The sequence below is a fragment of the Stigmatopora argus genome, chromosome 4 (genome assembly GCF_051989625.1).
Source record: "Stigmatopora argus isolate UIUO_Sarg chromosome 4, RoL_Sarg_1.0, whole genome shotgun sequence".
NCBI classification, from domain to species: Eukaryota; Metazoa; Chordata; class Actinopteri; order Syngnathiformes; family Syngnathidae; genus Stigmatopora; species Stigmatopora argus.
Window position 1 is genome coordinate 9,486,579 of NC_135390.1, and position 25,317 is coordinate 9,511,895.

General features: G+C 38.3%; 1 protein-coding gene across 2 annotated transcripts; it reads right to left on the bottom strand.

Moving 5' to 3' along the window:
* Positions 1–3,390: 3,390 nt before the first annotated feature.
* mindy3 (MINDY lysine 48 deubiquitinase 3) lies at positions 3,391–25,237 on the bottom strand. Of its 2 annotated transcripts, XM_077597699.1 has the most exons (16): positions 25,137–25,237; positions 24,375–24,693; positions 24,091–24,170; positions 23,940–24,000; positions 23,653–23,862; positions 22,298–22,349; positions 21,321–21,435; positions 21,164–21,237; positions 20,966–21,045; positions 20,655–20,725; positions 19,794–19,874; positions 11,695–11,767; positions 8,243–8,315; positions 6,374–6,461; positions 5,604–5,675; positions 3,391–4,547 (listed from the first exon to the last, which is right to left on the bottom strand). In XM_077597699.1, the coding sequence occupies exons 2-16, from the start codon at positions 24,466–24,468 to the stop codon at positions 4,398–4,400; spliced, it is 1,374 nt and encodes a 457-aa protein (XP_077453825.1). In that variant the 5' UTR covers positions 24,469–24,693; positions 25,137–25,237; the 3' UTR covers positions 3,391–4,397. The 2 variants fall into 2 exon arrangements, with proteins under 2 accessions (XP_077453825.1, XP_077453826.1); XM_077597700.1 differs by lacking the exons at positions 23,653–23,862; positions 23,940–24,000; positions 24,091–24,170; positions 24,375–24,693; positions 25,137–25,237 and adding an exon at positions 23,533–23,575.
* Between the last annotated feature and the right edge of the window lie 80 nt (positions 25,238–25,317).

Here is a 25,317-nt window from a genome sequence, read left to right on the forward strand (position 1 = left end):
CTGTTAGACTTGCTTAAATTGGAAAATGTGACAGTAATTCGACTGCATAACCTAATTTCAAAACAATTCCTTAGCGATGATAGTAATAATGGACTGAGAAAACCCATTTTGGACAGTGTTTTACTTAACTGAGCTTTACAGGCACATTAATAACAAATTGGAATTTGCTGGCAGACTGAAAATGCAGCATGAAGAATGAAACAGCATTAGTGTCTGTCAAGTAAAACAAAAAAAAAAACCTTCAAAAGAGAAACAACACTTCAGGTCTCACTTGCTGAACCATTTAATTATAGTTCACCTCGTCTTCAAGTATCTTTCATGGAAGAAGTATGCATGCGAAAGGTCTGTTCTATGTCATCATGTTAATCTAACATTTACACGAAGCAAGTTCTTCAGAAGGTCACAGAAGACAGCTGATTTGTTAACAATTAGGCAGTTTAAAGGCAATGTATCATATTCAGTTTATCACATTTTTAATGTTAATGTTTAATGGTTACATCCGTACATTACTAATGAAGTGGTGGAAATTGACAAAGTTTAAATATTATTTTATTTGTACCTCATTTGACTCAATAACTATAAACATATATTGAGAATTGTTTTTAAATCTTGATGACTATACTTGTACTTCTTTTATGAAAACAAATACTTGTATGCACTTTCTGCTACGTATTTGCTTAAAAAATATATAACCAGAGAGGTGAAGCCAACCGCTCAACTTCGGTCTTTGGCTGAAAAACAGTAGCGATATGGAGGAATGTGAGCCAAAGAACATTAACAATCACAAACATGTCCAAGATACCATTCCCCATCTATGGCCTTATTTATGAGAATTGTTTTATGTAGTCAGCTGCAAGAATGATTTGCTGCGAATATACGATCTTGCCAGCCTAAAAACACAGGTTCTGGTATTCAAATAATGTCTAATATGAAAGTTATCATTGGCTGATCTAACTTCTTTTTTAGACCACTCACTTTGTTCTTCTTGTTGAGCACAACAATAAAATTGCTCTTCTGTTATTCAATGAACAGATTACATTAAAATATTGTAGGTATATTCTAGAGATGTATACAAATAAATCCTCGGATTCTGATTTTTAAATTTTTCATCAGAGGGATGATTTATTACACCCGTTAAATGTAGACTTATTGTTCCCCTTAGTGATCTGTATTATCAGATAGATGGCATATTTTCCTTTCACTTGTGCTTTTCACGTATTTGGGCTGATGAGACATTTAGGTGGTGAGCCAGGTGGTTGTAGTTCATTTTGAACTTGGATTTTTTTTTTTACTTTATTAGTTTGCAAACTTGCATAGCTGTTTTGATAGCAATACAGTTCAAGCAATGCGAGAAATATCAGAATATGTAATATTTGTTCTTATAAGGCAAGCACTGAGTAAGTTAAATAGTAGATGGAAATTATTCATTATACAGATTTTTTTCTTTTGTTCTAAATAAGGCTATTGTACACAATTGACAGTATAAATACATGTTTACCCTTGTACCTAAGCACTTGAGTAGAAGAACTGAATGTTAATCTTTAACTACTCTTATTCACACTAGTGTCTGTAAACCTACAGTGGGGCAAATAAGCATTTAGTCAACCACCAATTGTGCAGGTTCTCCTACTTGAAAAGATTAGAGAGGCCTGTTGTAAACATGGGTAAACCTTCACCATGAGAGAAAGAGTGTGGAAAAAAAACTGAAAATCACATAGTTTGATTTTTAAAGAATTTATTTCTAAATTAGAGTGGAAAATTAGTATTTGGTCACCTACAAACAAGCACGATTTCTGACTGTCAAAGAGGTCTAACTTTTTCCAACCCAGGTCTCCACTCGTTACCTAAATTCATAGCATCTGTTTTAACTCATTATCGGTATAAAAGACACCTGTCCACAACCTCAGTCTCTCACACTCCAAACTCCACTATGGCCAAGAACAAAGACAAAATTGTAGACCTGCACTAGGCTGGGAAGACAGAAACTTTTTGGTAGAAACAGGTTCTCGTGTTTGGAGTAGAAAGAATACTGAATTGCATCCGAAGAACACCATATCCACTGTGAAGCATGGGGTGGAAAACATCATACTTTGAGGCTGTTTTTCTGCAAAGGGACCATGACGACTGATCTGTGTAAAGGAAAAAAATGAATAGGGCCTCGTATCGAGAGATTTTGAGTGAAAATCTCCTTCCATCAGCAATGACATTGAAGATGAGACGTGGCTGGGTCTATCAGCATGACAATGATCCCAAACACACAGCCAGGGCAACAAAGGAGAGGCTTCGTGAGAAGCATTTCAAGGTCCTGGAGTGGCCTAGCCAGTTTCCAGATCTCAACCCCATAGAAAATCTGTGGAGGGAGTTGAAAGTCCGTGTTGCCCAACGACAGCCACAAAATATCACTGCTCTAGAGGAGATCTGCATGGAGGAATGGGCTAAAATACCAGCAACAGTGTGTGAAAAGCTTGTGAAGAGTTACAGAAAACTTTTGGCATCCATTATTGCCAACAAAGGGTACATAAAGTATTGAGATGAAGTTTTGGTATTGACCAAATACTTATTTTCCACCATGATTTGCAAATAAATTCTTTAAAAATCAAACAATGTGATTTTCTGTCCCCCCCACATTCTGTCGCTCATGGTTGAGGTTTACCCATGTTGACAATAACAGGCCCCTCTAATCTTTTCAAGTAGGAGAACTTGCACAATTGGTGGTTGACTAAATACTTATTTGCCCCACTGTACTTGAGTACTTTCAACAAACTGGCTTTCAATTGCTATTTCTCAGATTAGATGGAACCTCTGATCAGATTTGCTTGAGTAGTCAGAGTAGCATTAATACGAAACATTCTTCAATCCTTTCATTTTGTATAATACTCATGACTCATTCTCATTACGGGAAGGAGAATGTTCTGTGATGGGCAGCTTGATGGCCAATCACAGCTGCCTTGCTGGCCAATCACATTCCCCGAGCTATATGCTCGAGTTCACCCCTACATAAGGCTTTGTTGATGATGCAGTTAATGTCAGACGGCTATGAACCCATTCTTTCAACATATTTTCGAAGAGATTAAACGGTTAAAGCAACTAACCGTAAGTATCCTCTCCCATTCCTTGTAAATTGTAGATTAACTATCACATAGGTATTAAAGACATTACTACACTCTACATAAAATCAATGGGCTGCATTCACATCCATTAACACCTGTACCAATGCTGTCACACATGCTCAAGTGTTTGTCAGTCAATCACAGCACGGCACAAGCAAAGAGTGATTTACATTCACGCATAAGGAAAATTATAATATAGAGAGGAAAATGTATATTTGTAGTGAACAATACGCAAACTTCAAACAATGCATGAAATATATAATCGAAACATTTTAAAAAATTATGCACAAACATTTACTTCTAACTAAAACCTCATCAGCCTTGATCCCACCACTTGAAGTGACACTTGTTTTTTGTGTGCAGCATACTCATTTGACCGTTTTCTTTGTTGTATTTTCAAAGTCATGCGTAAGCCATTGTTACTATGTGGGGTTGAAGTCCGTTTACACTTTGCAGTACGAGGCACATGTGCAAATAAAGGTGTTGTAAATGAAAACATAATATTTGATAATTTGTACCACTTTAAATTCATTAACCTGATGATGTGGTGATATATTGCTTCTGAGCCTCTGCAGGGCAGAAAAACATTCTGCGAGTTAGCGATGCAGGCGGGCCGGTAAATCCTTATGTTTCCTGATGTTGAGCATAGAAGGACGTCATATTTCAACCATAGGGAGCTAGTCAAAAAAGCATTTATTTCATAATCCCAACTGTGAGCGTGTTAATAAATACATGAACGCCTGACCAACTTCTTGATGTGGTGCATGAGGTACAGTATTGTTGTGCATTCTTACAGATTCTGGAAAACATTGAATAAACCTCCGCAGTTCAATGTGTAATTATGTTGGTCCTACTATTGTAAACGGTTGAGCGTCAGAGTCGGCGTGTTCTAATGTGGAAGGCTTTGGTCATTCCTTGTTTTTCCATCCGTTAAAACAGTAGAGTTTGTGTAGCAACTCTTTTTGTGCTCTGGCAAGTGGCTTTGTGTGACACACTGAAGTTTAACATGGTAAATATTCTGTGTAACAAATGGCAAGCCAGGCTGGACAAAAAACATTAACAATTAAAGGTAAGTTGAATCTTGACTGAAAGAATGAATCTGAGGCATATAGTGTGTTTGTTGAAGTCTTTTGTGTGCAGTTCTCATTCATGAATATTGAGGATATGCACTGCATTTGTGTGTCTTTATGGTTGTGGTCCTGGTCCTATCCCCTTGGAGCACAGCTTTGTGTGTGTGCATGTATGGAAGTTGGAGGCAGTAGTGGTCCGTTTCACATACAAACAAGACTAGTTGAGTGATGGCGAGCGCTCAGTGGTCCACAGAAGTTCAATGTAGGGCCACTTGGTTTGTAGGCAGCGCTTGACTGGAGTGTCATCGGTCCGTACCATGGGGTCTTCAAACCCTAGCACCAAAGCGGTCCCTTCGGCATACTCCACCTGAAATGCGCACACAGATAAATACACAGACTTCCATTTCACTGCAAACTTCAAAGGAACCCCAATGATGTGGACTTGTAGTTCTTAAAAGATAACTTACTATCATTTTTAATAATTTGATGTAAAACACTCTGATGTTTATGTTTTCGTACAATGTGTAAAATTAGTTTAACTGGTAGGTTGCCAAATAATTTGGCAATAATTATCATTATCGTTTTATCGCCCAGGTCTAAGTAGAAGCAATACAGAATTAATTTTATTGTCTGGAACAAATCATATCAACGTGAAACTTTGGGATCTTACATCAATAATTAAGTAATTTGAAACATCTGATAATGGATAACTTGAAAAAAAATTAAAATGCACTTACAATTTTTTGGGGATCACTTATGCATGATGACATGAGAATCATTTTCATTTTTACACATTTTCCTATATCTAAAGGTTAAGCATTTAGGGGATTAAAAAAAGTGAGATTTTCTCTTTTATTAGGTTTTTTGTGACACGGGACAAGAAGTCCACACAAGATTTACTGATCATTTAAAGTAGTGAAAGGTGAACTACTATAAATATTAAAACTGTTAAATTTTCCCAACCGCACAGTCTTATGCATGGTCAACATCAAGTTCTGCTGAGTGACAAACTCCATGATTGTGAACTGAAACAACAGCCATTTTGAAAATAAACTAAAGCCTGTACTACTGCCGTTCAAAAATCAGGGCACTATCTGTCACTGTCTGCAGCCTCGGAAGTGCTACACAGAAACAAGACAGTCATCCATCCCACTAAACTTGCCGGTGACAATCTATCACCGGCGTGCTGGTGGCACACGCCTTTCTGCCATAATGGCGTTGAGGAACATGAGGAAAGGCCAAGGGTTTTTGGATGAGTGGACAAGCTATTGGGCTTGCAACAGCTACTGTTTTTTTCTTTTCTAGAAGGTTAGGTACTGCTGACAGTGTAACTTTGTGGCAAGAGTGCGCATGAAGGAAGACAGGGAATGGAGAGATGCAACAAGGATAGACGGCTTAAGAGAAGAAACAATAACTGCCTTACCCTCTCATTTTGGTTGGACTGTTTGAGTCCATTATAGTGGTACACGGTAAATGAGTCTGGGATTCCTGAATCCTGGAACACAGGTCGGGGAAAAAAAGAGTGAAAAACATGCTGGACTTTCTGGACAGAACATAATAGCACAACTGAGGCCAGAAGTGGAACATTTTTGACAGCAAAATTCTGGCAGCAAAGCTACAATCCTGCCTGTTACATTTTAGCGTATTTTTACAGTACCGAAACAAAGTGTGACTCCAATTACCACAAAGGAGCCAAAACCAGGAACGCAATGACACTTTTGCTGAGTTCGCTTAAATGTGTAGAATGCAAATAGGGTGTTTGTCTGAGCACGTGTACAGTTTCTCATGTTTGTATGCTTTTGTATGAAATTCAAACCCTTGACCCAATCCCATGTGTGTCTCCTTGTGCGTCCACTTGGCTAATGGTGGTATAATTTCTTTCCAGCTCCTCTGGTGAATCCCTAAATCCCTGATCACTTTAACACAGGTCCCTCTATCTCTGTCTCATAAAAAAAGGAAGGCTTAACAGCCCTCTCTAAACTCTTTAGCCACGACTGTGAACACACGCATAGATTTCACATGAGACACCGCAGGAATGTTTGGCACAAAAGCCTTTGATTACCTAAAACAGCACTTGGCCACGGATAGCGACGGTTATGTGAAGGTGACCTTAAACTGATTGTTTTTTTAATTGAATTAAACACAACTAAATAAGGATTGAAGGAATTTGTGAGTCCACCTTTCTAGACGTACCTGATCGGGAAAGAATTCCAAAAGGAATGGGCCCAATAGAATTATGCCCAAATTCTCCGGATCCAACTTGTTCTTGACCAGAGTGACGCTGATGAAGGTTGGAGGAAATGAAGAAAAAAATTAGTTAAGTATACAAGGAAACATCACGTCAGCGTCCAGTGAAACCATGTTTTGGAGAGTGCTAGCATGTTTTTGCAAAGACTGTGGTGCAACTAAATATACCTCTTTCCAGACATTCCTGCGTGTTAGATCAGGGTTATTATTATTACAACGGTGCAAATGGAAAAAAAACAAAAAAACACCATCAACTTGGTTCGATTGCCCTTTTAAGGCAGCCGCGAGAGAATGGACACCCACTACTTGTGTAGTGTAGTTAAGTATAATGTGTGTGTATTCATGATGTGATCATTTAAAAGTGGACTGGATACGCTTTGACAATGCGTGCAATTCCTTGAAGCATGCTGCAGTTTTTCCTCATGTCTCATCCCTGCTTGTGTCTTGTGTGCTAATGCAATCAGCTGATGTTTTCTCATCTTTGATTTATAGCCTTGTGTCAATCTGTTTCCATGCAAAGACATTGTGCCTTTATCTGGCAGCTGGCCGAGGAAGTCACGCTTAATTAAACACAACATTCATTTAGCTTGTTTGAAAGGCCCGATGCGATTTTGATATAGCAGCTTTTTGACAATAGAGACATGAAAACAGAACGTATACTAGCCGTCAAATTAAACATGACTAGAACGTTAAAGTTTTAGACTTAAATGATTAAATTATGTTTGGTTCATTATGAAGGGAATAACATCCGTCTATGATATGACAAAACTGAGTCAGCCTTTAGTCGCTTGTTGTTTGCCCAAAGATTTCGGTTAACAATTCTTTCTTCTTTTGCAAGAAGTGGAATTGAAACAGTTATGAAATGGCGTTCATATGATAGTACATTATGACTATTGTAAATCATGTACATTACTTAATTCCCGTATCCAATGTCAATTGATGAAAGAGAGAGATAAGGCAACCGAGACTGAATTGAATCAGCAATGTTAAATTTGTGGACACACTAATGGAAAATGACATCAACAAGAGTTTAGATTGGGTCAAAGAAAGGATAATTGTTAACAAGCCGCAGTTCAATATATATATGGCAATAAACCATTTTATGTTCAATAAAAAAAGAAAAGAGATTAATGCACCTAATTGTCAGATTATTAAGAATATCCACTATTTGTACACTTGGTCAGCAGGACATCTCATGAGAAACTAAATTAAGACAATGTGAGGTGCATGGAAAGAACAGCATGCCTTAGTTCAGGTGATAATAAAAGTACAAAATGGGTTGTTTTAGATCACCACAACCAACTAACGGAACATTATTCGAAATGATGTATTTTGGGCTGTTATACTCATGTTGTGTGGTAAGTAAAACGCAAAGGAGTCCCCCCATGGTGTGCTCGAATATGCTGTGATGTGTTGGCCATCTGGGGCTCTGCAGAGCACATCATTGGTCAAAACACCCGGCTATGCCTGTCCCAGTGCAGGGCTTACCGCTCCTTGGTGGAAAACGTGCTCCTGTTTGAAGCAATGCATTTAACTGTTGTCCCCTCTTGCTGGCTTTCTTCCTGTCGTTAATGTTATTTCTCTGAGCCAAGGATTCTGACATTTTTTTTCTTTTCTTTTTTTAAATCTCGCACATTTACTATGAGTCGACTCTAGCTGTATACTTTGTAGCAGCCTGGTTGTGAAACGTGAGCTAGGCCGTTGACCTGGCCTGGCCATGACTTTGGAGTGGGAACTTTAGTAGAGCTACAGGTGCCACACACACACTAATGCGAGCAGTCGCAAAGACCAGCCGCAACACATACAAACACTTACTACTCTGGTTCTGAGACAAGGTCAAGGGCTTTCATCACTTCCTGTAGCAGACAGTCTGGGATGAAGCCGTTATCTGAAGGGAGAGAAAGAAAGGGAGACAGATGATCAAGTTGGACCAAGACACAGCTGTAGCTAAAAAAAAGTCCTTCACCCATACCAGCCATTGACGGTGCATGCCATATGGGAATTAACTTATGTGATGAGAGTCAAAATAATACACAGCTATACACTTTGGCTTTTTTCTCCAACCTACATTCCATGGACATGATCATTTTACCTGTAAGGAGATGCTTAAATGCTAACATGTGCTTTTGAAGGTGGGCTTAAGAATTTGGAAGGAAGTCTTTCAAAATTGAACATGTAAGCCTGTGGACCCTTCTTTCGATGCCAATCTGTTTTCACTGATTCCCTCAAACAACTCAACCTCACCCAGAGGTTTAAGTGCCAACAGTATTTATTAAGTGTCAGGGTTATGTGCGCACAACTATTCCAACATTCAGCAACCTACACAGACCCTCTGAAGACACAGTGTCTTCATAGCTGCTGGGAGGGCAGGGCTTCTGACAAACAATATTTTACAAGGAACACAGAGGCCCTGAGCTTAGATTTTAAAGGGGCATGTAGAAAGTTGAGGCGCGCCAAAGTGAAACCACACACAAATAATTCAATTTCCATCAGGAACATTAAAACTACAAGAAATGTACCAGTTAAAATTCTTCAATCCTGCATGTTTATGAGACTTTGGAGTTTCTTACATAAAGGACATTGCAGCTGAAAATGCCTAATTATGAAACATGAGACTTGGTGACAGAAGAGGAGTTTCACTTTAGAATGCTAACTTGTGGACTCCTTTGTCACCTGTTTCCTGGGTAAATTGCTTTCTTAAGAGTCCTGAATATGCTGTGTTAAAAATTCAACAGTATACATCAAGGGTAAGGAAATGATGGCTTGCAAGCCATATATGGCTCTTTGGATGGATGGATGGATGGATGGATGGATGGATATGGCTCTTTGGATGGATGGATGGATGGATATGGCTCTTTGGATGGATGGATATGGCTCTCTGCTAAAGTTACAATATGAATTCCAAATGCACCAATAGGAACGTCACATTGGTACACCACTGTGGTGCGGGCACTACATTTAGCGGTGCTTTAATCATATTTTTCCCCCTCAATAGACTCCCTGCATACTCTCGTCGATACTTTTATTAGCAACAGCGTTACAATGTTATTAAAATAATTCTAGTAACACTAGAATTCATTTATTATTTTTACTTTTAAATTCTGAGTATGACTCTCAAAGACTAACATTGACAAATATGAATTGTTTATGGCTGTCTCTGTCAAAAAGGTTCTGAGATTCTGAGATGAAACTGTGCATGTTTCACAGTTTTCATGTCCTTATCATTTGTTTTGTATGAAGTTAGGTCTTGATGACAGTGATGTGTAGCTGGCTGCACTCTGGTTTTGAAGCCCTTCTTTAAACTGCCAGGCATTGGTGCAGTTTAAGGGGTTGCATTGAGAAAGCTAGACTCAGTCTGATTACGGATATATTAATATAGTTACTCAGATAATAATAAGTATATTTTTTAGAAAGTTGCAAATCTACTAATTACATAGGCATCGTTTCTGAAATGAAATATTTAATTGCAGTTTCAAGGGGTTTTAGGGGCAAAAAATGGAAATCTAGAGCTCATCTGCAGCACTGTGTGGGGGTTTGAGCGTTTTTCCTTTTGCAACACGTGAAGACATGCCGACTCATTCAGATTTACTGCACTTTGATGCGGCACTCAAGTTTGCTGAAGCATGGCTAATGCACGTGTCGATGTTATCTATGATGCATACTACAGCAATACCTTCACATACGAGTGCCCCAACATACAAGGAATTTGAGATACGAGTAAAATTCTGAGCAAATATTTGCCTTGAGATACGAGACAAATTTTGAGATACGAGCATACGAGACAGCCAGGTGGGCGAGACACGAGTGGCCGCTTATGATTTCAGCACACTGTCTCGCCACATCTCCCTCGTGCAAAGATCTCTATGATCACATTGCATTTTTTCCGTGTTGTTTTGCGTTAGTGCAGAATTAAGGGAAACACAATGGGTCCAAAGCAAGCCGGTGCAATGGAGGGTAGTGCGAAGAAAAGGCTTATGGTGACAATCCATTTTAAGCACGACTTAATCGAAAAACAGGAGTAGTGTAGGCGTGACTTAGCTGGCTCGCCAATACATATGGAGAAGCAGGAATTTCGCCTCGAAAGCCGCGGCGGAATACATTAACCTCTTTGTCTTGAGATAAATCGACATACGAGCTTGATTCCGGAACGCATTAAGCTCGTATTTCAAGGTATGACTGTACATGGTCTTGAATATATGCATATGGTGAACCTCCACTGTAAAGATTTTCCTCTGTAAATCATTGGTTGTTTGATCAGCAATTTCAGTTAAATATATCATATAGCAGACAAACACTGATATTTGAGAAGTGAAATTATTTTTATAGTATTTACACAAGGTGTGGAATAATTACTTAAACAAAAGTAGGTTGTTGCGCGTAAGTTGAGCCGGGGCCGCATACTTCCACAACTCAGCATCCCTAAACACTGCTCAAATTCTACTAAGGCATTCTTGTAGAGGAAATACAATGTTCTGAAATGGCCATCTCAGTCCCCAGACCTGAATATTATTGCAAATCTGTTTTGTGAGAAGTGAAACTAAAGTGTTGTAATTTTAAGTGTGCAAGTTTAATTTATTTGATGTTATTTATATTAAATATTATTTATTACATGTATATTGCCTGCGAACTTTTTTGGTGTGGCCTTCTACCTTGTTTACTTATTTATTGTGCATTTATGTGTGCAAAGAACGAATATTTGCAATGTGCACGGGTAGAGTGGGAGCCTCAGGGATTTCTTGCTTGGGGCCCTAAGAGACCTTAGCCACGCCAACTGCGGTCGTGGCGCTGAATGTAGTACAAAGTATCTGGATGTCACTGTTTCAATAGTAGAAAGGCTTGACATAATATGAAAAACGTAAGAAGAGAGTTGAGATGGATCGAGAATCAATTTTTCTGTGAATTGCAGCAAACTGTCATTCATACAAAATATAATACAAATAATTCTCTATTCTATAAATAATATTGCATCACTTCTTTTGTCCTTTCCCCCAGTAACCTGGAAGTGACACGGAGAAAAGAGTGGGACGGTTGACTCAGCTGTACGATGAGCTGAGCTCACCAACCTAAACAACAACAGTGAAGATGTGAGACAAAAGTTGTTCTGGTAGTTGGAGAGGAAAATATTTTTAAAAGAAAAAAAAAGAAGAACAAAAGGGTGTGTTTTCACATCTTACACCAGATAGACAGGAATTGAGCGTCGTTATACCAGGCCACTCATTAGTCGTGTGTATGATGCTATGTAATAAATACTTGAAGCAATTGATTACCTTCAGGATCAAATGACTGGAAGACTCTCCTCGCCAACTCTGATGGACACTCTGGTCCGACGAGGGACATCTCCTGTAGGCAGGACGGCACACATTGCACATTGAAAATAGAAGTAACAAATGATGAGATGAATCACATTCCGTGACAAGAAGAATGTTTGACTGGCTCCAACTGGAAAGTATTAAAAATGGATGTTGTGTCTGGCAATGTATGCAACATCTTGTAGAAATAGTCACATGCATATGTATGGGTGTGCACTGTTAATGTAGGTAGAACATGTGTGGGTGTATGGCAGTGCAAGTGGCCAACATAATCACTGAAGTCCGCCAGACTATTAACTGATTTTCGGATAAGCTGACTTGTTTTTATTGCAAACACACAATCAGGTAATCATGCCCTACACATAAACATGATTCATGAGAAACCCTGCACTTTGTTTGTTGGTGAATTTCACCCAGATAAGATTAGCACAAGTCAAATACCAAGCTGTAATTTTTGGATAGTCGATCATTTTGATATTTTCTAGAGCACATGTGTCAAAGTGGCGGCCCGGGGGCCAAATCTGGCCCGGCGCATCATTTTGTGTGGTCCTGTAAAGTAAATCATGAGTGCTGACTTTCTGTTTTAGGATCAAATTAAAATGAAAAGTATAGATGTATATTAAATTTCCTGATTTTCCCCCTTTTAATTGTAATTTTTTAATCATTTTTTTCCTGTTTTCAGTTCAAAAAACATTTTGTAAAATCTAAAAATATATATAAAAAAGCTAAAATAAACATTGTTTTAGATCTGTAAAAAATTGAATATTCAGGGATTTTTATCCAGTTCTTTTAATCCATTTATATAAAAAAATCTAAAATGGTCCGGCCCACATGAAATCGAGTTGACGTTAACGCGGCCCGCGAAACAACCCGAGTCTGACACACCTGTTCTAGAGCAACGGTGTCAAACTCAGGTTGGTTCGCGGCCCGCATTAATGTCAACTCGATTTCATGTAGGCCGGACCATTTTAGATCTAATATTTAGATTTATTTTTTTCAATTAAAAATGGGATTAAAATAACTGGTTCAAAAGGCCTAAATATTCCGTTTTTTTAATAGATCTAAAACAATGTTTATTTGAGTGTTTTTTCTTAGGAAGGGAAAACGTCTTTTAATCATTTGTTTTTCTTTTGAAAAGGAAACCAAATCTTTTTAATTCTGTTCCATATTAAAGTGGAATTACAGAACATATTTTAATTCTTTTTAGATTATACAAGATGATTTTTGAACTGAGAAAACTGGATTAAAAACAATTACAAGTAGCAATTTAAAAAAGGGACAATCAGGAAACATGATATACATCTGCAATCTTCATTTGAATTTGACCCTAAAACAGAAAGTCGGCACTAATGATTTACTTTCTCGGGCCGCACAAAATGATGCGGCGGGCCAAATTTGGCCCCCAGGCCACCACTTTGACACACGTGTTCTAGAGGGTATTAACAACGTAGAACACTAGAGTGGTACTCTAAATCCTTATAAGGAAAAACATGAACATATATATTTTTTAAATATTGGCAAAACATGTTTGGAGAATTCTACCCCAAATCCCACAATTTTGTGGCAAGTTGCAACATCTTTTATTGTACTTTTTTGGTCCATAATTTTAACTGAATTAACATGAAATGTTAAACATAATCATCTACACTTTTACAATATTTATTCATATATTCTAATTCTCAATGGTGACAAAGGAAACAAGATAACATGTAATAAAAAATCTAATATAATTCAAAATGAAAAATGGCAGTCTAGAGTGAAAGGAGGCCTTTTTGATAATAAAAGAACTGCCAAGAGGTGTGCAGAGAAAGTACTGGGAAATTATTTTTGGTTCCTCTCTATAAGTCAGGAAGTAGTGACAAATACTACACTAACAGAAAATGTTGTTGTAGGGCAAATGAGCCCTGGTCATCTAGGTTATGCTTGGCCTTTATTAAACCTTGATCCGGGAAGCCTGCTAAGATTTCAATGTCCACTTATTACTGTTCCCAGTGCTCACTTGGGAGGTTGAGAGAGGGGGAGATTGAACAGCGATGACTCCCAGCTGCTTTTGCTTCAGATACAAAGAAAACAGAGCAGTCGACACGGTGATCTGTCACACGTACTATAGCTGGGCCTGATTTGTTAGTATTATAGGTTTCATAAATCTCATGGCAGATTTGTCATTACCTAAACGTGTCCATACCACAAGGCATATGAAAGGTGACCGATCATTATGAGAGAACTTTTTTTTTTGTTATAATAGTCACTGGAGTGAACGACTTATCATATGAACAACGTTCCTAAACTATGGACTTAAAGTTAACACAATTTGTCTTTTTGCAAGATAAACAAAAATATACCATGATGGCTGTTAGGTAGATAATATTACAAAGTCCATGAGCTCTCACAACAGGCTCACCAGGTGAAATAATGGCAGCCAAAATGACGTGACTGACTGTGATGACAGGTCTGCTTGGTTGTCTTTGATCTGTGTTTTATTAGAGGCCTGAGGAAGATGCTGCTGAGTTGGGAGACATGGTGCTAACATAATCCACAGGGAGTATGTGTTTGCCTCTCTTGTTGGTGCCATTGCATTACTCGAGAATGTGTTTGTGTCTCAAACACAGTAACTACGCATTCGCAAACATTTAATTGCTTGAAAAGAGAATAACAATATTCTAGTTCCGTAAACAGATAGTGTAAAATTGACACTTAAAGAAAGACATAATATCAACAAGGCAAAAATGTGTGTGTGTGGCCTTGAGGAAGACATTCCATTCTCTACAGTCCAACTTTTTGGCTCAAACCCTTGACCCTCTTCACAGAGCAACAACAAACTGCTCAACACAGGAACAAAGTTAAGAAAACACAAGCTAAAAATCAAGCATGTCATATTTAGCTAATACTGTCGTCAGACAGTCAAAAATATTTTTCTTCCTCTACATTTGGTCATATCTTTACACTACTTTTATCACTTTGTGGCTAAATTGCGCATGTCTGAAATGCATTTGTTGTAGTAATACTAGAGTGGCTTACGTAGTGGAGACAAATGTGTCTTTCTAACATACTTGGCCAATAACAAAGGTTTTGATACTGATCTGAATGATGAGGAACATGTGCATGAAAAGAAAAATCTACAGACCACATTTTAAACCTAGGGTTTGTCTTTTGAATGATAAGTCAAAATTACCTGCTCTAAAAAGTACTTTAAAATGTGGAGTACTTCGTCTTTGTCTTCCATGCTCTATTTCCCCCTGTTCGACCCTTATCCTCACATGCAGGAAGCTACGGGAATAATTTCCCTCCGGTCCGCCCAATGAGCTATTGTATGACTTGAGAGGCTTTTTAGTCGCCATGGAGCAAGTCCAAAGGGATCTGTTTCAAGACAATGCTGAGATCTTGCCGAATGCCATGTTCCAAATATGATTGGTACAAGACAGTCTGAAAAGATTTGCTCCACCCAAATCCAAAATTACAAATGCATCTTAGCTGACATGATTTAGGACACTATATTTCTCAATTTAGGTCAAGGGTGCATGTGTTTTGGTTAAAGAACAGTCATAATTGTTACAAGACTCCCTGAAGAGAAAATCAAAGGGACACAATAGAATGCCTCTACAGCATCTTTGACAGATTCTGTAACAGAGAACATTACACAGTGGGATACAAAACTAATGCAGTGCACACACAGCCTTTCAGGTCTCTACAATGGCCTTTGGTTTAACCTGTCAGAGACTATTAATGACTTTTAATATACGCCACTTTGTGCGTCTATATCACCTTCACTTCCACAGCTGAAAGCATATTTTAAAGAGACCCTTGTATCTTCACTTTTAAAACCATATTATTGTATGTGGCTACTAGGTCAAACATAATCCCATAAGGATGCTAGTCCTTACACTATTTAATCAAGGTTTATTGGGGAAAATTGACAGTCAACCACTGAATTATGCAAAATTGTTTTTAAAGAATTGATCCAATGCCAGAAATAAGATATACTAAATCCACAATGAATGCCAAATTATCGACATGTCAAACCATTACTTTTATAGTTGTTTTTTTAGAATTGTTATTTAACATCCATGGAACCCACAACTCTCTATCAAGTGATTCTAATGCTCATTGTCTGTTTCTGATGGAATAGCTTTAATAAAACCTTTAGTGGTTCTACCAACATAGAGAACTTTACATCAACCCAGTTATCCACACATGTTTTCTCTGTATGCTTGTACAAATCTTTGAAGAAAATTTGCAGCGTGTATTCAGAGTATTCTCAGGACACAGAGCTTCAGTGAGGCTTTTCCGTGTGCTACAAATCACTAACCCAGACTACTGTACATAGACATGCACAAGCACCTTTAAATTCTTTAAAGATGATATACAACAACCACCATAACTTAACGAGGAGGGCATAAGTCAGTGAAAACTGTCACCCACACACATGCTTTCCTGAGTGACCACAGCACTTTACTTGAAGGACAAACTCCATATTTCCATATGGGACCAATGCAGTGAATAGGTTTGTGGAAGTATATTTTACTTGGATAGATAACATCTGCAGTGACTACCATAATAATTTCAAAGATAAAGGTGAACACACAAAAAGTAAAATTATTCCTTTGGAAGAGTTACATAATATATTGGATAATCTTAATCCCCTATCTTGACTCTTTTCCTCCTGGCATCTCAAAAACATACTTTCTTTCATTCTACAAATCATTTCCCTCTTGTACACACAAACGTGCGTACAAGTATACGTGTTAACAATGGTAGAATGTCCTCTTGAGTGGGTAAATTTGATTAAAAAACACTGATGCTATTAAGATGATGGCCTAAAGAGCAACAGCCACACACTGGTGACAACTTCGGGGAGTACACCCCTCCCCAATGGCAGACAGAAGGAGCAACTGACACATCAGAGGCAGGGATCAGATGTTCCCCCTTTGTGAGAATGTCTATATTGGGACTAAAAGCCACATTAGCAGGTACAGATTTGGTACAATGGTGCCTGGGAAATTGCAGTGCACTTCAAATAGGACCCGAAAGCAGATTTACTGTCAAGAGCCGTTTTGGGCTCAAAGGGGTTGAGCATGATGGCAGAACATGGAGAAAGTCATCGAGAGTTATGTCGGTAAACATGCATGTGCACATATTTAGGTCTATTCTCAAAAAGTACAAATGGATCCAGATGGGAATTTTGGAATCACTTTCACTCACAAGAAGTCATTGACACATACACACACACAGACACACACTAATCAGGATTATGTTCCCTGTACTCAATGAAGATACTTTACTGTGACTGTATGTATGTCACCAACACCAGGGGAACTGTGGCAATTTGTAAGCATACATGAAGATGTACGGTCATCAGTAAATCAACACGTGATTCACTCAATATGGACACATGTAACTGAGCTTTTAATCAATGCCTTATTATGGGTGTTCTGTTGTGATGAACATGATTGCCTCTGACCTCTTTTATGATTCTTGAGCTTTTTTCCCCCCAACAAAGGCAAAGAAAATTGATTTGATTCAAGTAAACCAGACAGTTAAATACACAAGACAGCAATATATTATGTTGCTAAATAAGGAACAGAAATTGCTGGCTGAATTGCGTTAATGTAATGTACATTGACCCACACATCTGAAATCTGAGGATTCCGACTCCAATTGCCTTTTCACCGAATACGAAGCAACACAGTTGACTGAGTATGTATGATGGGATTCCACACCAAATGAGGTAGTACTGCAAGTTTGTGTGAGCCGATCTGTTATTCAAAAAGGACATAAGGGGGATGGAAGGAACAACCTAACATGACACAAATCTTTCTGTCCAGACATTCTTCTTCTATAGTGGTTATCCGATTCAGGATGATGGTAGAAGCCTCAGTCTATCCCAAGTGATTTAGTGCATACTACAAAGTACATCTTGGACCGATCTCTGCTAGTCAATCAGACGGTAATTAGAAGGCGCACTTTAAGCAGGCCTGCGACCATAACAAGAATAAGCGTGTTGAAAATTAATTCAGTAACTGATCTAATGCCAACTGCATAAGGGTCATCTATACCAACTTTCCCAGTACCATTGGCTCAATCATAAAGCGGTCTGCCACAAAACCAAAGAGGGCAAAAGCTAAAGTATTAAAGGTTCTGGTGAAACTGGCAGGCATCTGAGGAGACAAACACTACAATTACCAAGTATTTTGCAAATGGACTTAGAATCACAATTAACGCATTGTAGATTTTTATCAAACACAGACAATGAAGAAACATTATGCGGAACTGTATTTACCTGTATTTATTTCAGTCAGACTTGCCCACTTGGCAGCATGGTAGAGGAGTGGTTAGCATGTCTGCTTCACTGTTCTGAGATTGAAGGGTCAATTGTGTGTAGTTTGAAAGTTCTCCCAATGACCGCATGGGTTTTCTCTGGGTACTCCGGTGTCCCCCCCATAAAAATAAAAAAAACATGCTCGTAGGTATGAGTGTGTGCATATATGGTAGTTTTTGTCGATGTGCCCTGCGATTGGCTGGCAGCGAATTAGGGAGTACTACACCTACTGCCCGTTTTGGGCTAGGGTAGGCTCCTCCAGCACTCCTTGTGATGATAAGTAGCTTGGATAATGAATGAACTTGCCCAATTACCGGTGAGGTGGAAGGAAGTGCCAAAGAAAACCAAGAAAGCCAAAAACAACTCATATTTTGAAATGTTATTCCTTGAGAGCCATGCTCAGAATTTAAAAGTGAAAATACATGTGTGCAGATTCAAATGTGTCCTTATGCAATTTCTACACTACTAGTACAAAACGTCTCGGAATTCTTTTAACAACATTGTTACGTTGTTGCTAATCAATGAGAGTAAGCATGCGTAAGGGAGTTTTACAAAAATATATGATTAAAGTGGCACTAGAGGTGGGGTCGGCGCCACAGTGATGTGCCAACGTTAGACACCGAATAGTGGGTTTGGGACTCTCACCAACCGTTTCATCATTTTAGCTCACAGGTAAGAGAGTCCTATGCACCCATTAAAATATCTTTAGGTTCTCTACCCCAGACCTAGTCTTTCAAACAGCCTTTGCCTTGTTAATAGTTGTGTATAATGTTGGCTTTCACACCGGGTGAGTTTTGTTCATGTTGAGTGATGGCTTCAATGTAATCGAACGTGGAAATGTGACAGACATCTGGCAATCGGCAATGTGCGTATAGCACGATGTGATGGAAACATCGCAAATAGGATACATGAACTTTTTACCAGTATAAATATCGACAAAATGGATCATGAAGCTGAAAATACATACTTGACCATATGTCCTTTCTAGTAAGGTTTTCAGCTCCTATTACTAATTATTCTTCCCATCCACTGCTCATCATTTCTTCTGGGCTAGTCCAAACTAATATAAACTCATCCTTTTCATTAAAACAAACTCAAGTGTCTTTCCTTTGTAAATCACTAAAATGAAATTCCTTCCTTTTTATTACTACAAACCCTCCTCCGTTAGTTAAGCAAAGAAATGCTTCCTGATTGAAATTTTGGAAGACAAGTTTATTTGACTGGCATTGACATGCAGTGCCTCATGAAGCCTTGTTTGAGCTTCAGTAAAAACCACGGCTTTAACCCTGTATTACTAAAATCAGAACCGCTTCAGAGAAGAATTCCTTTGTGGTCAGAATGGCCACAAGTAATTATTACCACAATCAATAACGCATACATATCTTACACATGGACAGCAGGTAACAAGAATGACATAGTCACAATTTTGTCTTGGTTGTGGAATTGTATTGTGTTTATCTTATGAGTGTCATTATGACTGAGGTGGAGGTCACACTACTGTAACAGGCTAGAAATTAATATGTGCAAAGCAAAGAAACAGCATTGGAAATACGACTGTCTCACACTTACTTTTTTCTTCTCCCTCACTTGCATTCCCCCTTGCATTGATACCTGACCTCACTTTATTAAATCTGCTAAGTGGATTCCATATTTTGGTTTTCCTAACCTGTCAAGGAGTCTGGCTTTTATTAAACACTGCGTGACATATGTTTAGACAATTATAGCAGTGTATTGAACTTGCCTTTGTGAAAAAAACTGAGAGGTGAGTTTCACTTCCAATGATCCAAATAGGGAACTTGGGCGACTTCATGTAGGTTCCCACCTGAAATAAACATGCAAAGAGAAAGTGTTAATAATGATAATAGATGTGTTATTCTTATTAATAAATATTTTTTTCTAAGTTTGGCATAAAGGAAGAATTGCATTGATATTAAATCAGGCATCGTAAATTTGAATTGAAACCATTTCTTTGTACTATGATTTAGTTTTAGTTGAATAAGCTATTCAGTTTAAATTCTGTATTGGACCTGGCGACGAACCTGGGCGACTGTTTGTTACAGGTTATATGTCGAAACAATCAGTTGCATTTTTCATGACTCAGTGGGAACTGAACTCACGCAGCAGCAACCCAAGTCAAGCTATTCGACCTCTGCAATATCAGCAACCAAAGTATTCCACTTTATTTTTTTTCAATGAAGCATAACTCTAATAGCTTTACAAAACAAGCTCGTTTATAGCCTTATTTGGGTTCAGTCTGGCATGCATCGTGTTATCAAATTAATTTCCTTTTCAGTGCTTATATTGGCAATAATGAACAGCCATTTTTCTTTCATATCTAATAGAAGATATTTTTTAAACACATTATATAATCTATTGTCAATAAATGTTATGGTGGCAGAAGCAGTTTGAATCATTTGTTTTGAAATGTACAAAGCCTTCCAAGTGTTTTCTTTTTTCCCCCAAATTGTAAGCTCTCCTGTAATGTAAAAGTGAGGTTGTGTTCACTATTATTTGTCATGTTAACAGTGAATTTTGTTTACCCATTTTTGTTTAGAAGTATGTATAGATTTTGTCTTACTAGTGTGTTTACAAATCACTGTACCTTGCAGTAGCGAAGTGATTCCATGAGCGTGAGGAAGCCAACTGATGCCTGTTTATGAATACCGTGTAGCTCTAAACATGAGGACACAGAAAAAAAACATTGACAAAAAACAAAACTGTGCAGCTTTGACGTAAAGTTAAAACTATTGCCCTCTTGTGTACATGATTCTCAATCAGCACACAAGAACTAGATTCCTAATCGCTATTTATTGGGATGTTACTCAAGATCCCATGCACCTTCAAAATTGTGAATATTTTGTTTGTTACTTCGTATCACATAACATTAAATATATTAAATATTTGTTGTCTTACTCATTCCAGAACACTCTCGATCTCCATCCCAGACATTAGCAACTGCATGGCCCGTTACAAGAAGATTCACCAGACTTTGACTATAAAATATATAAACAAAGAAGACTTATGATGAGGGGAAAAAGGTCTTTAGTACCATTTTGATTTTGACCATGGAATGGCCAATCAATTTTTTTGTGATAAAATGTTTTCTTGTACCAGCCATGGCCGTGCACTGGATCTATAAGAGGCTCCATTGTGTCCTGGATCTCATTTCTTATGTTCTCAATGCCCTGTGTAGACCAAAAGTTAATTTGACATTCACTCTCCACAATGTTGGTACATATATTCTTTTCTATTGCTTCCAGAATGTTACCTTGGTGAGGATGACAGAGTAGAGGAAAAGTAAAACTCCACAGCACCCCTCCCAGGTGTGAAATAGGGATAGCACCTCAGTTTGTAGATCTGACACAGACATAAAAACTTGTTTCCTGCAGATGGTAAAACAATTGAAGATATTTTTAAAATACATAACAAGGAATTTCACATTTAATTGGATTTCAACAAATTACATGCATGGTTGTTTCTGCATGCGCAGCATGCCCTGCAATCTCGGGTCAATGTTGCAGGGACAAACTTTACAATCATTAGATTTGAGTGTACCATTCATTGGATCTAGCCCAGGGGTGGGCAAACTATTCCACAACGGGCCGCAGTGGGTGCGGGTTTTCATTGCAACCCATAGAGAGGAAACCTTTTCACCAATCTGGTGTCCTACAAGTGCAATCAGTGGATTGCAGTCAGGTGCTTCTGGTTTCTGCAGATATCTGGATTGGTTGGAACAAAAATATGAACCCACGGCGGCCCTCGAGGACCGGTTTGTCATAGATCTAGCCACTATATTCTGATAAGCACAAAATGTAATGTTTGGCAATGCTTTATGCACATGCATGACTAGATCTGCACATTAATTTGGTGGCTCAGGGATAAAACAATCCTTGCAAATAAAAATAACATCAATACTTTTACTGCTCATATGGGGACTCATTAGTTTATATAAAAATAACAATTCTGATTCAGGCTGGTCTCCCTGGTCATCATGATAAAAGCAAATCCATCCCTGCATTTGTACACTCTGCATTAGGGGAATGGGTTGCCCAGTGGCACATTTGTACAAACCACGACTCCCCAAAGCAGTTGATTTCAACAAGAGTTAAAACATCAATGGAAATTGCACTATATTCTGGATAATTTCAAGAACGTCACAGATCTTTTCAACAAGTGAGACCTGATATATTTGTCTTCCATAGGATAAACGTAGGTATCTTAGAGAGAAAACATTTTGCCACTTACTGAAGAACACTGTGAAATCGCTCAAAGCCAAGGTCTTCAACAGCCAAAGCAGCTAAACAGAAGACAAAAAAACATAGATATAACAAGTGTACACACTCCTACTGAGATGCCAAGTTTTTGTGATAAAATACAGACAAAATTCACAACCTTTTACAATGTTAATGCAACCAATAGATGCTACACCTTAAAAAAACGGGGTATAATAAATTTTAAGTCAATGTTGACACACTGGGATGTGGCTATTTTTTCCCCAGAATTACAATGAAAACTACTGTGAAAACTAGTTAATTGCTGATGATCATTATAAAACAGGAACAATTATTTGATGACCCCCATTTAATGTTGAATTTTGAATGTGATTAGCTATTTCTAAGCACAGCCATATCCCAATTAGAGTGGTGCCTCTACTTATGAATGCTTCTAATTATAAAACACTTTGAAATGAAAATTAATTATTCCAATATTGGATAATTTGTCCAAGTTACAAAACATCAAAAGATCCACTTTCTGCAGCCAAACTAAACTCACGAAGTACACTTCCTTTAGCAACACCCATGCCAATTAGCTCACTTCGTGTTGTGGCATCATTTTAATAGATAATAAATAATGTTCTTATATTTTTGTTGTTTTCGCACACATCATGCAAAATTGGTATACTTTTAGCATTTTTAAAGCGTTTATAGTGGCTAGTATTAAAGTTTGTGTAACGAATTATGCTAATTCAAAGTAAAATGCTGCTCTATTTATGAAAAATCCAAGTTACGGAAGTTTTGGAACCAATTAATTTCGTAAGTAGAGGTGCCACAGTATAAGAGTGTTAGCACACCTCAATTTTGTAACTTTTATTATATAAAGGATTTATTGCTATTTTATTTAAAATATCACAAAAACCTGTCATATGAAAAAAAAATGGGAACTACATGGACTGCATACTAGCGTTTAAAAGCATGGCACATTGGCCGTTATGATGAATGACAGTCTAGGTAACTAGTCTTTCACAGTACATATGATGGGCTCTTTGCACAAACTCTCCAACACAGACAAAAGGCTGTTTGGTCTTTCACTTTGTAAAAATCAATGATATTCCTAATGTGCTGTTGAAAGAAGCTCTAACTGAGAATTATAGACATACATCATCTTTGTGAAGCATCATCCAGCACACAAAGCAGCAATATTGAGCAGGGCAATACGTTTTATGCGTCCTCTTACATCCTCTGATATTAAGGTAAACTCACTGGTGGACGTGACATCACAGTAGTCTGTGCAAAGAGCCCATTCCTATGAAGGAGTGAGCATTCTGTTTTTAGTGTCATTCAAACTTAGAACTTTGTAAGCCAACAGATGTTTAAACTCACTGGGTTGCTGCTGCCCCTCTAGGGTTTGGCTGCTCTCTGGGGCCGGCATGTCCTGTGTTTCTGACAGGTTCGGTGTTTTTGTATGTGTCAGAATATGTGGGCCTTGTCCCTTAGCCCATGAAACAAGGCAGAACCCTGTGGAGGTGTTGGAGTAGGCTGATTCCAGGATCTCACTTAGTGCAGAACACAGGAGTGTTTTTTGCTCCTCCTCTAAAAAGGACACACATAATCACGCATTATTAAACGAGCATTCAAAAATAATGTGAAGGATGTGAGTTTTGATGTACCAGTCACGTGTCTCCAGTTTAAAGTATCCCGGTTAAAGAGAAGAGTCTTCAAAAGGAAAGCCTGCAAGGAGAAAACAAATACGCTTTAACAAATAATGCCTTACATGAGAGGTAGGGTTATCCTATCGAGGGACTTAAAAAAAGATCCTACCTGTACAGGTACAATTACTGCACATGGCCCCCCTTCAAACTGTTCAAGTGCTGTGTGCTCACTCTCACTGAACACAAACCCTGTATTTGACCAAAAAAAGAACCAAAACTAATGCAAATAATGTTAAACAAGTTCCAATAAACATTTTCTGCACAGTGCACCGGCATGCCTAGGGTTGATAGTTTTATATAAGTCAAAAATCCTCCAAGCCGGAGTATATAAGAAGAGTGCTACAATGACACAACATGCATTCAATTGGAAATCAAGCAGACTAAAAATTCTACCTTGTGTCCATCTGCGAAAGATGGAAGCTGAAACTGCTCCGCTTGTTGGTCTCCCCCATACTAAATCCACCACCTCTTTATTTAAGTCTGACATGACCACTTTTGATGCAAGCAGATGCACACCCACTCACTCTGCAGGGCAACTGATGTTGATTGCAGCCAACTTGGAAGATCTTCAGTCCCCCTGATAGTCCACTTTTGTGAGCAGGTAGAGCCTGTGGCATTGGCCACAAGCTACCTGTGGAAAAAGGCAGTTCTCTCTGCTCGGCAGGCCAGAAGCTGAGTGGTACGGGGAATGACATCAACGTGGTCCCATCAGCTGCAAGGTAGCATGATAAACAAAAACGTTAGCCTGGAGTCTACATAGAGTGCCTTAATGATCAAATAAACTAGAATAATATACTACTAAAAACTCGAGGAGTGCACGAAACAAAAACTGTATAAACTTGACGACAGAATTATTCATCTGGAAAGCTAACAGCTAATCATTACAAGGGGTGGATAGCAAAATGTAAAATGACGACAGTTGACAAGATTGCGTGACTACCTCGTGTTATGCTTGTGTATTTACTACGCGTATGATACATTATGATGCTATTTTTAAACTCAGACTCGATTTAATGGGTAATGAACACGGAACTAGCATTAGCATTACAAGTCAGCTAACCTACTATACTGCTTAGCAATTCAATTTCCATGCAGTGCAACGCTAAAAAAAATGTACTGTTGTTAAATAGTAAAATTACGCAAATACTCAATTACCTGAGTTAAAAAAAAATCGAGCCGGGTTTCCGTATTGATTGCGCGATGTCATCAACATCAACGCCTCTGTCATTCGTATTTACTACTGATTTGGAAAAACCTGTGCGTAAACGTAACGTGCTTCCTTATTGGTTGAAATCTAGGAAGGTCTCATTGCGTCAGGGGTGCGTTCTCAACACAC

Coding starts and splice junctions, on each gene's coding strand:
- mindy3 (XM_077597699.1), bottom strand. CDS start 24,468: ATGTCAGACTTAAATAAAGAGGTGGTGGATTTAGTATGGGGGAGACCA. Junction 21,436..22,297: donor CGATTTCACAGTGTTCTTCA/GTAAGTGGCAAA, acceptor TACCATCTGCAG/GAAACAAGTTTTTATGTCTG. Junction 6,462..8,242: donor CTTGTCTCAGAACCAGAGTA/GTAAGTGTTTGT, acceptor AACCTTCATCAG/CGTCACTCTGGTCAAGAACA.